Source organism: Medicago truncatula, chromosome 3 (assembly GCF_003473485.1).
Source record: "Medicago truncatula cultivar Jemalong A17 chromosome 3, MtrunA17r5.0-ANR, whole genome shotgun sequence".
Taxonomy (NCBI): domain Eukaryota; kingdom Viridiplantae; phylum Streptophyta; class Magnoliopsida; order Fabales; family Fabaceae; genus Medicago; species Medicago truncatula.
In genome coordinates, this window is record NC_053044.1 from 40938084 (window position 1) to 40950774 (window position 12691).

General features: G+C 33.3%; 2 protein-coding genes across 2 annotated transcripts; both read left to right on the forward strand.

The window, feature by feature from the left end:
• Positions 1-649: 649 nt before the first annotated feature.
• LOC11429064 (uncharacterized) lies at positions 650-2885 on the forward strand. The gene is made up of 4 exons (XM_003601514.4): positions 650-983; positions 1083-1220; positions 1309-1507; positions 2623-2885. The coding sequence occupies exons 1-3, from the start codon at positions 681-683 to the stop codon at positions 1492-1494; spliced, it is 627 nt and encodes a 208-aa protein (XP_003601562.1). The 5' UTR covers positions 650-680; the 3' UTR covers positions 1495-1507; positions 2623-2885.
• Positions 2886-11606: 8721 nt separating this feature from the next.
• LOC120579427 (uncharacterized) lies at positions 11607-12427 on the forward strand. The gene is made up of 3 exons (XM_039831567.1): positions 11607-11904; positions 12004-12141; positions 12228-12427. The coding sequence occupies exons 1-3, from the start codon at positions 11608-11610 to the stop codon at positions 12414-12416; spliced, it is 624 nt and encodes a 207-aa protein (XP_039687501.1). The 5' UTR covers position 11607; the 3' UTR covers positions 12417-12427.
• The last annotated feature ends 264 nt before the right edge of the window (positions 12428-12691 follow it).

The following is a 12691-nucleotide window of genomic DNA, read 5'->3' on the forward strand; positions in this document are numbered from 1 at the left end:
CAAAGTATTCGAATGTTCTTATGGTGTGATTCATAGATGATGTTCAATTGAAAAATTCTGATATACAATTTTGGATCCATTATTCAAAAGTGTAACTACTTTCTTTGTCGTGTTTAAACTCTCATGTATAGTTCACTATGTGACTAGTTAACATGATTGATCATAGCATGTGTTTGGAAACACATTTGTCAATCCCATACCGCATCCTAATGCACTTTCGTCGAGAAAATTCCAAAGGACGGTGGAGTACTGGGGAGGAAATTTTTGCGGAGGAACTTTTAGTAATGTTCTTAACACATCTATAAAAAATTGTTAAAAAACATTAAGAGTTTAAGCATAAATTAAACAAATTTAAATTGAAGAGAGACTAATTCTGAGTGCATGATATTTTTGTAAGCACTAAAACAACTATTAAAATTAAATAAGGATTAAACTTAAAATGCCTCAATTTTATAGGGACTAAAAACATATTTAACACAATAAAACAAAGTCACATGTGACATCCACGTGTGCGTCACCGTTTACTCAGTAACAATTAACAGACCTATTTTGCTAAATAAAATTTAAGTAGGAACCGGTGAAAACGCGCCTAACCCATAAAATAAATAAAGAGGAAAGGTGTTTTGGTTTAGGTTAGATATTTGTGAATTGTGGTTCCTTCCTTCCTTCCGTTTTGCAGAATGTCGACAAATTTCGATACCCCCTTGTTCGGTGTCAGCCGACCTGCTCCAGAAAGCTGCGATGAAAGAGGGAAGTGGGTGAAATGTGAACCAAAACCAAAACCGAAATCGAAAAAATATGAATGGGAATCGAAACGCGTCGAAGATCTTGATATGAGTGACTTCTCTATGTTTGACGATGACATTGAGCCTTTTATGTTTATATGCGCGCGCTTTATTTACAAGAATAAGGCCCAGATTCAAAAAGATAAGGAGATTGAAGTAGCCATGGCTGAGTATCGTGAGTGCTCTCGCAACCTAAGTGTAAGTAACTCATCTATCTATTTCAATTTCATTGTCTTGTGTTTCACTCTCTTAATTTTAATTTTAATAATTCATTCTGGACAACACAACACAACACAGGTGTTCGATGCTATCCCCGTTCCAAAAATCTCAGGAAAATGTGGGGGTGTCGGTCCCCTTCCTATGACCGATGATCGTCGCCTTTTTCTCACTCCCGCCTGCCACCTTGCCTTAGACAATTACAATGCTGAGAATCAGGCAGGTTTCAATACTTATGTTGATTATAATATGTTTATGTTTATTCATTCATTCATTGATCATCTAATATACTATTATTATTTTTTAGGGTCCAAATTTCGTTTTTGTTGACGTTGTCAAGACAACCTATAGACCCGGTGGTTTCTATTACATTACCTTTCAAGCACAAGAAGAAATTCCCAACAGCCCTGTTATAGCTTTTCAGGCCGAAGTCAGGATTTGGAGGACTGACCCACCTATCATCATCAAGTCGTGTGCCATTAAAACTACTTAACACACTCACCATGGTAATATAATTGCTGATACCAGAGTTTATAGTTGCTAACCTTCACCCAGTTTCTGTTTTTGTTTTTCTTTCATCAAATTCAAATTTACTTTTAACTTCATCATGTTTCTAGGCTACCATAAATCGTTGCTAAAAAAATTATTTAGAGGGATTCAATCCCTATTATGCTGCAAAAACGATGCTTAACCACTGTTCCATCATTTTTCTAATAACACATGTAATCTATGTATATTAATGTGATCTTATGCTGATTACAACATTAAGTTGTGTGCCATTAAAACCTAATAACTCCATGGTAACAATATTATCCATTCCTTACATCATGTTTAATCTTTTCTTGGTTAATAAATCTTCTCGGAGTTTAGTTTATAGTTCCTTTGAAATTGTATTTGATCTTGATATTGATAATAAGCGTCAACCATTTTATTTCTTCATGAAATTCACAATTATGAAAACTTCAAGTTGATAACTTATATTTTCAAGACAGAGAATACAACTTTTTTTTAACTGAGATGATAAATGGTGATATAAATGCTTAGGTTTCTGCTGGTCTATCTGCATCCCATGTAAATTTCTTTTGTAGTTTGCTCATGTATTGAATGAATTGAATTGATTGTATCCTGTTTTATCTATCTCCGAGAGTAGGTATCAAATTCCACTTGCTTTTGAAGTGTACGAAACACAAGTATAAACAGTTAATTCAGCCTAGTAGAATTTTTTATTAATGATTAAAGAATGCATAGGAAATATTGAGAATTGATTAGATATTATTGTTGGTTATTGAATTAGAAATTTTAACATTGAAATATTGAGATTTAGCATGTGGAATTTGTATCATCAATTATTTGTGTATTCTGCTTCCTTGTGTGAACTAAAGGCACCTACTCTAATCCATGATTCAAACGTTACCATCAATTATTATTGGCGTTTTAAATTCATGTACGGCAATACTTGATTCTGCAAAACTGAAACATAGCATTAGATCTTATATGCTGATTTCTGCAATGCAAGTCATGCTTGTAGGGACATGTAACTTTTCATTTTACCTTCATGAAGCTCACTGATATATCCCCATGGTTTACCCCCTAACCCTAATTTTTTGATTCAATTTTACAGGAAATTATGTCCAATGCATCCACCTGCTGTGAATTTACCTTCCATGAATCTGATTTTGGTTATGTACAAACCCAAGCAAGCCCGGACAAACTTCTGGGTGTAGTGAATTAAATGTGGTGTTTATGTAGATAGTATATTTGCTAGAAAATTTGGGATTTTAACGTCGCATGTCATGTTATTTCACACCAACGAATGTCACTAACACTAATGTTTGTCATTTATCTTTATAATCGGATGACATTTCCCAACGCTTGATATGAATATATGTAAGTCTTGAATCCAATAGTTTCATTTGTTTCTTAATTTGAGCCACACCGTACATTAAATTGCTTAGGACAAGAGATATCATTTCTCATTTTTGGAATACTGAACATTTGAGGCAATTTGTCTTATTACACACTAGTGAGAAATGGATATTAAGCGAGGAAGAGGTCTTACTGTTAGCCATTACATGAAAATGAAGTGCTTAGAATAAAACATCATTTATAATTGATAATACTATAGTTGCTAAGCTTCAGCCAGTTTTTGTTTCTTATCATCGAATTCACTTTTATGAAAAATTTAACTTAATCATGTGTCCAGGCTAGCCTAAATCCAAAGAGACTATTACTGTTTATATCATTTTCTTTTAACACCACTTTTTGTTGTGCTTTATTTGGAAGCTGCTTTATGTTTTTTCCTATTGACTTCATAAGTCAGCCTTTTTTCGGCTCACAGTAAAAAATGCTGACCATTTTCTTTAAAATAGATTGAATTCAAGTTAGGCATTAACACATATAAGTTTAATAAATAACCTTGAGTCGCAATTTGTATATGTAATTCAAATCACCCCTTTCAAATACGCGTTGGGATGTGCTTGAAATACACAAATTGAGATAATTTTAAAGGTAAGATTTTTATTTGGATTTAAAGAAATTTGAGATTTGGTGTTCTGAAATTTTTATTTTTAGAGAGAAATTTGAATGAACATGGCTGAAATCGTCTAATGCAATTACAATACGTTTGTACACGTGAATAAAGGTCAGGTCGTGATTGAGGTATGATGTTGTTGAGGAGGCAAGCACAACAATTTTGTGACCACGATTGCTGATGAGAGCCACAATTTGAGAAACACCACTTTAAAACTTACAAGTTTGAAGTGTTTTTCTCATTCCATGTACATATGCTATGGCTGTAAACAGGGCTGTAAATGTATGTTGAGTCAAATTTGGTTCAGTTCGGTCCGATAATTTGATCACAAGAAGAAATTCCCAATACATGTCACCTCCAACTCAATGGTCCAATTTGACTTCTCAGCCTCATCGGCCTGCACTCATGGATGTGGTCCTGTGGTGGCTGCACTTCACAGCCATAACTAGGTTCGAAAATCATGTCGCTGTCAATAAATTTGATGCAGGGTTCAGAATTTAGTTTCGTGTCTCTCCCTCTCACTCTAAATTTTGTATATCCTCGCAAACTATGATGATGACATTTGAGTGAAAACTTGTGCTTTTTAGTAATTTTTCTTTTTTCAAAAATTGTAATCTCACTATAATGGTGTTACATCCTTGCCATTGTCCCCAACCATTTTGTTTTTAACATAATGCACTTTATCTTTGAATAATTTGTTTTTTGCTAAAGTATAGGCACCTCATGCTACTTAGTTGAATGCAAGTTTTATATTTACCTTCATTGGATCAAGATGTCATTCATAGTATATCCCTTCCCTTAATTATTTATTCCTTTTGTAGGAAATCATGTCCACTTTATCCACCCGCTTTGAAACTGGTCTTGGTTGTGGCAGAAAGCTATGGTAATCAGAGAAAGATCGGACACACGTATGTGTATGGACAATGGTTAAACTGACTGTTTCTATGTAATTTGGAATCTTGTGGACAAGTGGCTTACGTTGCTAATTTGATTTTAGTGTTCATAGACATTTTTTGAGAAGAGGCTTACAAATTTTAGTAATAGTAATTATTTGTGACAATTTGTTTTAGAATTAAAACAATTGATATCTATCTACCAAAAAAAAAAAACATTTGATATCCATCATTATTGTTTCTAAAACAGTTTCACTCAACAAAATTCTGTAATTTGTAAGGTTTTTTTTTTTTTGAGGGTCGTCGCAGAAAATCCGCTTAGAATGCTGATGTTTTAAGATAACTCAAAAGTGGGTCATTTGAAAATTAGTCATTTTTATTAACCGTATTTGATCGTAATATGAACTTAGGTTGATGCATATGGATAATTTAGCACGATTGTAGATTAGAGTTGTTAAAATGAAAGTTGGCGCGAATGTCTTTTTCATGGGCAAAAGTTTTGCCAACAACCCAGAAACTAAAAAGCATACTCACAATGATTAAATCCACAAAATCTGCAAGGAGAATGAAGTGAATCTGAATATGAAAGTTTGAAATCTCTTCGCGTTTTCAATGTATCGTCCCTTTAAAATCGCTTCTTCTCATAATCGATTCCTCTTCACAACAACTGAACAAGAATGAGAAAGTGAGAAAAGTTGAGGTCGATTTGGGTAGTTGAGAACGATTTAGAGTTGAGATTGATTAGGGTTCATCAATTTAGGGTTGAGATCAATTTAGGGTTCATCAATTTGGGAATATATTCATCGATTAGGGTTCATTTGGTTTCATTTTCATTTGGTTTCAATTTGAGAACTGCTATGAAAAATAAGAGGTATTATGGTTATGGTTCGGTTCGGTTCGGTTTGGATAACTGTGGTTATTAATGGTTCGGTTCGGTTAATTAACTGCTATCAAAATAATGGTTCAGTTCATAAACTTGTGAAATGGTTCAGTTAATTTTGATATGGTTCGGTTCAGTTACTGGTTAATTTTGCCCACCCCTGCAAATAAGCATAAGAAATGCTCACAATAGGCACAATTTAATACACAAACTTGCAGCAACAAACAGATCACACCAATATACTTGATTGTATCACAGAATACAGATGCACAATCATCATATTGTCACATTCATCATTCTGTTAAAAAGTACGAGTATATGATATACAACAATGCTTTATCTTACCAAGACTCTTCACATGAAACGCCCAAAGTGTGACTTCAAGCGCAGTTAGATGCCTCTGTAAATATATAAAATTGAAATGATCAAAAGTATTTCAATCACCTTCTCAAAATTACCTCTAAATTAGAAAAAAAAAATCCTCCCTAGTAACCGTAATCTTTGACGACTCCTCATCACTTGTACAAATTGCTATCGGCATCACCTTCGCCTCCACTCACATTACTTTTGTTGATTATATTACTGGTAATACCTTTGGAGTTTGTTGTTGCCAGTATCATCTCACCTTTCTAATAGTCGTTGCAACCATCACAAACACTTCTTCTACAACCTAGTACAATACATGGATGACCTCGTCATGCATTTTAAAGTAGCACCGCATTACAAGATAACCGTGTCTTTGCAAATGCAATGTTAGAAAAAGAAAATAAAAACTAAAAGTAAGTAGCAATCAAAACCAATGGTCTCTTTTGTGGCATACACTGGTTTCCCTTGTTCACAGTATGAGTGGATGGTGGAACCATATTTTCTACATGCCCAAACCACATAGGTCTAGTTTCTAACATATTTTCTACTATATGTGTTACTCAAACTCTCTCTAATATCGTCATTTTTTAAATTTATTTTTCATCGTAATAGAAACCAACGATGATCTTCATTCAAAACAATGGACTGAACTTTTGGCTTATAATAAAGAGGAATTGTGTGTTCATTAGGGTCCGGTGTATGTGAATTGGGATTCTTCTTTCCTTCCCTTTTGCAGAATGTCGAAGGGATCCGATACCTGTTTGTTCGGCGTCATCCGACCTGCCCCGGATAGCTGCGATGAAAGAGGGAAACGGCAACTTAAATATGTATGGGAATCGAAACGCGTTAAAGATCTTGAGATTAGTGACTGCTTTGTGCATGACGATGACATTAAGCCTCTTATATTTAAATGTGATCGCTTCGAGTATAGGAATAAGGCACAGATTCAAAAAGATAAGGAGATTAAAGTCGCCATGGCTGAGTACAAACAGCTCCGTCGCGGCCTAAGTGTACGTATCTGTATCTATCTATCTATCTATCTATCTATCTATCTATCTATCTCATTTTGCTTTCGGTTTTTCGTTTGGCTTTCAATTTCATGTTTCACTTGTGATACAATAATAATAATAATAATCTTTTAATTGATTTTGTTACTGGACAGAATTTTGATGCTATTGCCCCTCCGAGAATTGCAGGATTAGTTGGTTGTATAGTACCCATTCCCATCAATGATGATCTTCGCCTTCAACTCACTCCCCTTTGGGAGGCTGCGTTGGTGAAATGCAATACTGAGAATCAGGCAAGTTCAATGATGATTATAGCATATTTACTCATTCATTGATCAAATAATTAAGTATTCTTCTTAATTATTAGGGTGCAAAATTTGTGTTAGCTGACATTGTGAAGACAACCTGGAGACCTGGTGGTATGTATTATATTACCTTTCAAGCAAAAGAACAAGATCCTCCCAACCGCCGTCCTGTTACAACTTTCCAGGCACAGTTCTGGAAAAGGAGGCCTGAGCCTGAGGTCATATCACGTGCCATCAAAACCTAACACACGCACTATGGTAACATAATAATGCTGCATTAATCTTATGCATGCTTTCAATATGCTTGGAGATTAGTTTACAGTTCCTTTAAAATTAATTATATTTGATTTTGGTATTTATAATAAGCTTCAGCCATTTTACAATTATGTCAAATAGAAGTTTCCAAGCCTAAATCCAAAGATAAGATATTGTGGTCAAGTAGCCTAGTGGCTAGAGCTCACACAATTTAATTGTGGAGAAGTGGAGTGTCCGGGGTTCGAACCCCGGCCCCTGCATATAAAATGCGATATCCCTACCAACTGAGCTAAGCTCACGGGGATCAAAGATAAGATATTAGAGTAGAGTATGTTTATAAAAACATCATTTGGAAATTGTGGATCAGTTGTATTATCATTTTCTAACACACTGCTTTTTGCTGCACTTCATTTGGAAATTGTGGTTTTTCCTGCTGACTTCACTAGAGTTAGCCTTTTGGAAATACAACACTGATTTTTTTTTTTGTTTTAGATACAATTGATATGCTGTCATTGTAACTGAAAGACATTCTTCTACTGAACTTATTTTGGTATTTTATTTATATGTCTATATCACTCTGTTTTTCATCTCTTGTCAATATATTTTTTTTCTTACACAGTCCCTCGTCTGGGTAAGCACTGAGCAGTACTAGTATCTGATTGTCTGGCATATTCGAATGTCTTTCAATCGAGAGAAAATTCGTACTTTTGGTCATTTTACTTTGTTGAAATTGTAACCTCACTTTTCTGGTATTACATCCTTGGCTTGCAAGTATTGTCCCATGTATTTTGTTAATATAACACCTTTATCTTTGAATTATTTGTTGTTGTTTAAAGTATATATGCAACCATTGTGCTTGGATGTTCCACATCTTTCTTTTGGTATGAAAGAATGTCTTTTTTGTATGATAAGGTTGTAACACCCCTACTAAAATTTTCCTAGGATATCTAGCATGTGTGTTAAACTTGGCATTGGATACATTAAAATTACAATACTAAAAATTTCCTCTGAATAAGATATAAAAAATTCTCCTTATATACCTCTGCAATAACACCACTGATGTGAACTTTGTATGGTCCAGCGACTTCAGCTTCTTCATCACGAACCATTATGACGTTTTGTAACCTGAATATCTGAAATAAATAAAAGGGATTGGGGTGAGACAAGATGTCTCGGTGAGTTCCACCTATCCTAGGTTGTAGGCAATCTCAGGAAACCTAGGATCGCCATCCGTTCTAAACTAGTTGATAAATGTAAAATTATATAACAAGACATTCTTAATTATAATAAAAGTATTAAACTATATTCATAATATATATTATTAAATTATCATTTTTTTCTCTCAAAAAACATTACTTTTTGTAGAAATTTTATTTTAAATTAATTCCATTTCAATTTTTATAATTTACAAAAAAAATTCAAGTATAAAATTTTATTTTAAAATAAAAATTGTTACAATATAAAACAACAACAAAAATATACATTAGAACTGGACACTTGTAACAAAAAAACTGGAAACATCTCGTGAAAAAAATTATATATATATGGAACAAAAAAAATGTATGCCACTTACGTATATACGTAAGAACTTGTAACGTCTCGTGAAGATAGAGGCAAAGCAGTAATAAAGGTGTTTTAATATTTAAAGGTTAAAGTTGGTTTTAATTAAAATGATAAGGGTTAAAATGGAAGAAAAAATGAGAAGCTATAAGCTCAAACGCTACTTGGAATAGTGTCTGAAAAATAGCTTATAAGCTCGTGAAATAAGCTATAAGCTCGTGGTGGAAAATCTTTAACAAATAGAGCTTTTTTTGTCAAACAAGCTTATAAGCTATCAGCTATAAGCTATAAGCTAACTTTTTAGTCTTACCAAACAGAGTTTTGTTGCTAATTTGTCTTAGATTTCCCCACACTTTGCATTTTGCTACAATCGGTTTGGCCTGTTGTTTGGTCACCTTAACCATGTTGGTAATTTTCACAGTGCTTAAAATAATTTTAGAATTGCTAAAGTATCATTCGTATTGTTCACCACCTAAACCATCTACTATGGTGTTGCGTATTAAAGTTACAGTGCCCATCTCATGACGATAAATAATCCTAAACTTAAAGAGCATAGATTTATTCTTTTAAATTATTGCATACCTTTTATGACATGCATTATTTATTTGTCTTCTGTTCATTACGGGGTCTGTTGAGGATGCTCACAAAGTGTTTATAAGCCCTGGGGAAATTAATTGGTTTGTTGTTTGTAGTTAAATCTGACATATAGCTGGAAAGTAAACCGTGTCATATAAGTATGCTCTGTTTGCTGAATATTCATTCTTGCCATGATTAATTTGTTTAATATACTAATGTTCCTTCTTCGTTAAATTTTCTTTACTATTGAGTTCTGGCTTTTCATTTTTCTTTATGCTTTTTTGTCAATACTTATTCAGATATATCTCCGTGGGTGTATTCCTTATACTTTATTCTATTCACCTAATACTTCTTCTATATCTTGATTCCTGCAGGTTTATGTACGGTTTTAATATAGAGTCAATAGTAGATGCGGATGATGACCGTTTTAATTATTTTGTTAAGAAGGTATGTATTCTGGAATTGTGATTTTAAAAAAATTGTGTCGAGTTCAGGTAATTTTAGTTGTAATTTGCAGTCATTGCTAGTCTTTGTCTAGTAATTTGGTAAAGTCTGAAGCAAATGGACATATTTTTGTAATTATGTGCGTGTTAGTTAAAATTTATGACACCAAATCGTAATGAGATACTATGTGAATCCTTCTTGCAGGTTTTTCCTAGAATAAAAGACTCGTATCAGGTTAACTTTTTAATAAACTTCATTTTTTTTCGAACATGGATGTTTGTTATAATTTAAATTTATATGCAGATGTAAATGATTTTTTAATGAAATCTTTGACGCAGGGAGGAATCATGATATTTGCCAGTTCTTACTTTGAATTTATTCGAATCCGAATTTTTTTGAAGTCCCAGAATGCCTCCTTCTGTCTGCTTGGGGAGTAAGGAACCATTTCCTTTATTTTGCCATTACAGCTCTAATCTATGTAGCTCTCGTGTTCCATTGTAATTTATGTGTGGATCTTTTTAATCTAGGTATACGACCGAATAGGACATTTCTCGTGCACGTGGTTGGTTCTTTGGAGGGAAAGAAAAATTATGCTTTACACAGAGAGATCTCATTTTTACCACAGATTTACGGTTGTGTGCAGTGAAATAGTTTTTTTTTCCTCCCTCCCTTTCTTTCCTATAGTTAATTTCTTTTGTATTTAATAGTGGTATGTTATGGTAGTTTTGAAATTATTCTTATGATCTTACTTTCCTCTTACTCAACAGTTATATTGATGCAAAATTGACAAATTTAGTTTATTTCTTCATGGCAGATTCGCGGGGTTAAGAATTTAATCATGTATTCACTCCCAGAGAGGAAGGAACTTTACCCTGAGGTAAGCAGGCTTGTAAATGAAGTAGTAATTTCTCTTCTCTCGCAATAATTCATTAAGGAAAGAGTGTAAGACAGATGTAGTAGGAATACTCTTAGGCTAACAATAAAATCAGCGGGAAAAAATAAAATTGTCTCAAAAGAGTAATCATGTTCTTTTGCATTTCTAGTCATGAAAAATCCAACAACAAAAAAGGGTGTGCAAAGACTCAAGTGGGAGATAAGAAGACAAGCCTGCCAAACAAAAGGTTTAGAGGAAGAATCTCATGCTCGAAAAAGTTTTTGAATTATTTCCAGCCAAATTCATAGGTTTTTTGTATGAAAAAATTATTTTCTATCACCTATAATTATAATAACTAAAATTATTTACCAAAAACGTCAACGCAATAAAATTTGATTTTTCTGAATTCTTATTACTCGTAATAGAGAATTTTGATTATTTTTTACAATAAAATGTAAAAAAAAAAATAGTATGATTTTTATAAAAAATGAAACTATATTTTTTCTTATAAAATGATATTTTTTAAAATATATATGTCAACAAACACCTATTTTCTTCATAAAAATTATAAGCGAGAGTACCGGTACACCGTAATTTGCGGATGTACCGTAGAAGTTCCCAATTCCCTATATATCAAGGTTTAGGATTCAAACCAAGAGAGAGAAAAAGATGGACTAAAGAAACCGCTAAGTACACACCCTCAGGTCACAAATATAAATAAAAATTTATTTTTTAGATACATTCAATTAACGATGTATATGACATATAATAAAGACGGCATATATCATTAATTAAAAATATTTAAAAAATGGATTTTTGTTTATATTTGTGATCGGATGGTGTACTTGCTTAATAAAAAAGAGAAGAGAATTGCGTTATTTGTAATTTCCTCCTTCTTCGTTCCTTGTAGCAGAAAATGTCGACGGAATTCAATACGGTTTCGCACGGCGTCACCCAACCTTCTCTGAAAAATTGCGATGAAAAAGGGAATCAACCGGTAGGATTGCAACCGAAACGGAGAGAGAAATATGAATGGGAATTGAAACGCTTTGAAGATCTTGAGATTAGTGACTTCTCTATGTATGACGATGACATTAAGCCTTTTATGTTTATGTGTGGGCGATTTACGTATAAGAATAAGGCTCAGATTCAACAAGATAAGGAGATTAGAATCGCCAGGGCTAAGCATAAAAAGCTCTCTCGCAACCTATCTGTAAAACATCTATCTATTTCAATTTCATCCTGTTGTGTTTCACTTATAATAATATTAATAATCTAATTTCTTCATTTTGATTTATTCTGAACAACACAGCCTTTCGATGCCATCACTCCTCCAAAAAATGCAAATCTACATTTCAGTGCTATACCTATCAGCTTAACTGATGATCTTCGCCTTAGACTCACTTCCCTCTGCAAGTTTGCGTTAGACAAGTACAATGCTGAGAACCAGGTTCATTAAATTACAATAATTATTATATTTATATATGCATATACGTTTGTTTATTCATTATTGAACTAATTTTTGTCCTGATTTAGGGTGCAAATTTTGTGTTTGCTGACATTGTGAAGACAACCTGGAGACCTGGTCGTACGTATTACATTACCTTTCAAGCACAGAAACAAGAAGATCCTTCCAACATCCCTGCTATAATTTTCCAGGCACAAGTACAGAACAAGAGGCTTGGGCCACCTGTGGTCAAGTCGTGTTCCATGAAGCCTACCTAACACATAAATCATCATGGTAATAATGTTGCATTAATATTATGCATGCTTACATCATGTTTAATCTTTTCTTGGAGATTTATAAATGCTAATCGTTTATAGTTCTTTTGAAATTGTTTTTTATAATAAGCTCCAACCAGTTTTTTTTCCTTCATGAAATTCACTATTATGAAAAATTGAAATTAGCAAGCGGAAACAAAGAAACTAGAGTAGAGTATGTTGATTGAAACATCATCCGTACCGGATACATTCTATTATTGTTGTTGTGCTTCATTTGG

Bases quoted from the DNA above. Each gene is read 5' to 3' on its own strand.
- LOC120579427 (XM_039831567.1), top strand. From the start codon at position 11,608: ATGTCGACGGAATTCAATACGGTTTCGCACGGCGTCACCCAACCTTCT. The intron at 11,905-12,003 runs GTAAAACATCTA...TGAACAACACAG, and splicing joins AGCTCTCTCGCAACCTATCT to CCTTTCGATGCCATCACTCC. The intron at 12,142-12,227 runs GTTCATTAAATT...GTCCTGATTTAG, and splicing joins AGTACAATGCTGAGAACCAG to GGTGCAAATTTTGTGTTTGC.
- LOC11429064 (XM_003601514.4), top strand. From the start codon at position 681: ATGTCGACAAATTTCGATACCCCCTTGTTCGGTGTCAGCCGACCTGCT. The intron at 984-1,082 runs GTAAGTAACTCA...AACACAACACAG, and splicing joins AGTGCTCTCGCAACCTAAGT to GTGTTCGATGCTATCCCCGT. The intron at 1,221-1,308 runs GCAGGTTTCAAT...ATTATTTTTTAG, and splicing joins ATTACAATGCTGAGAATCAG to GGTCCAAATTTCGTTTTTGT.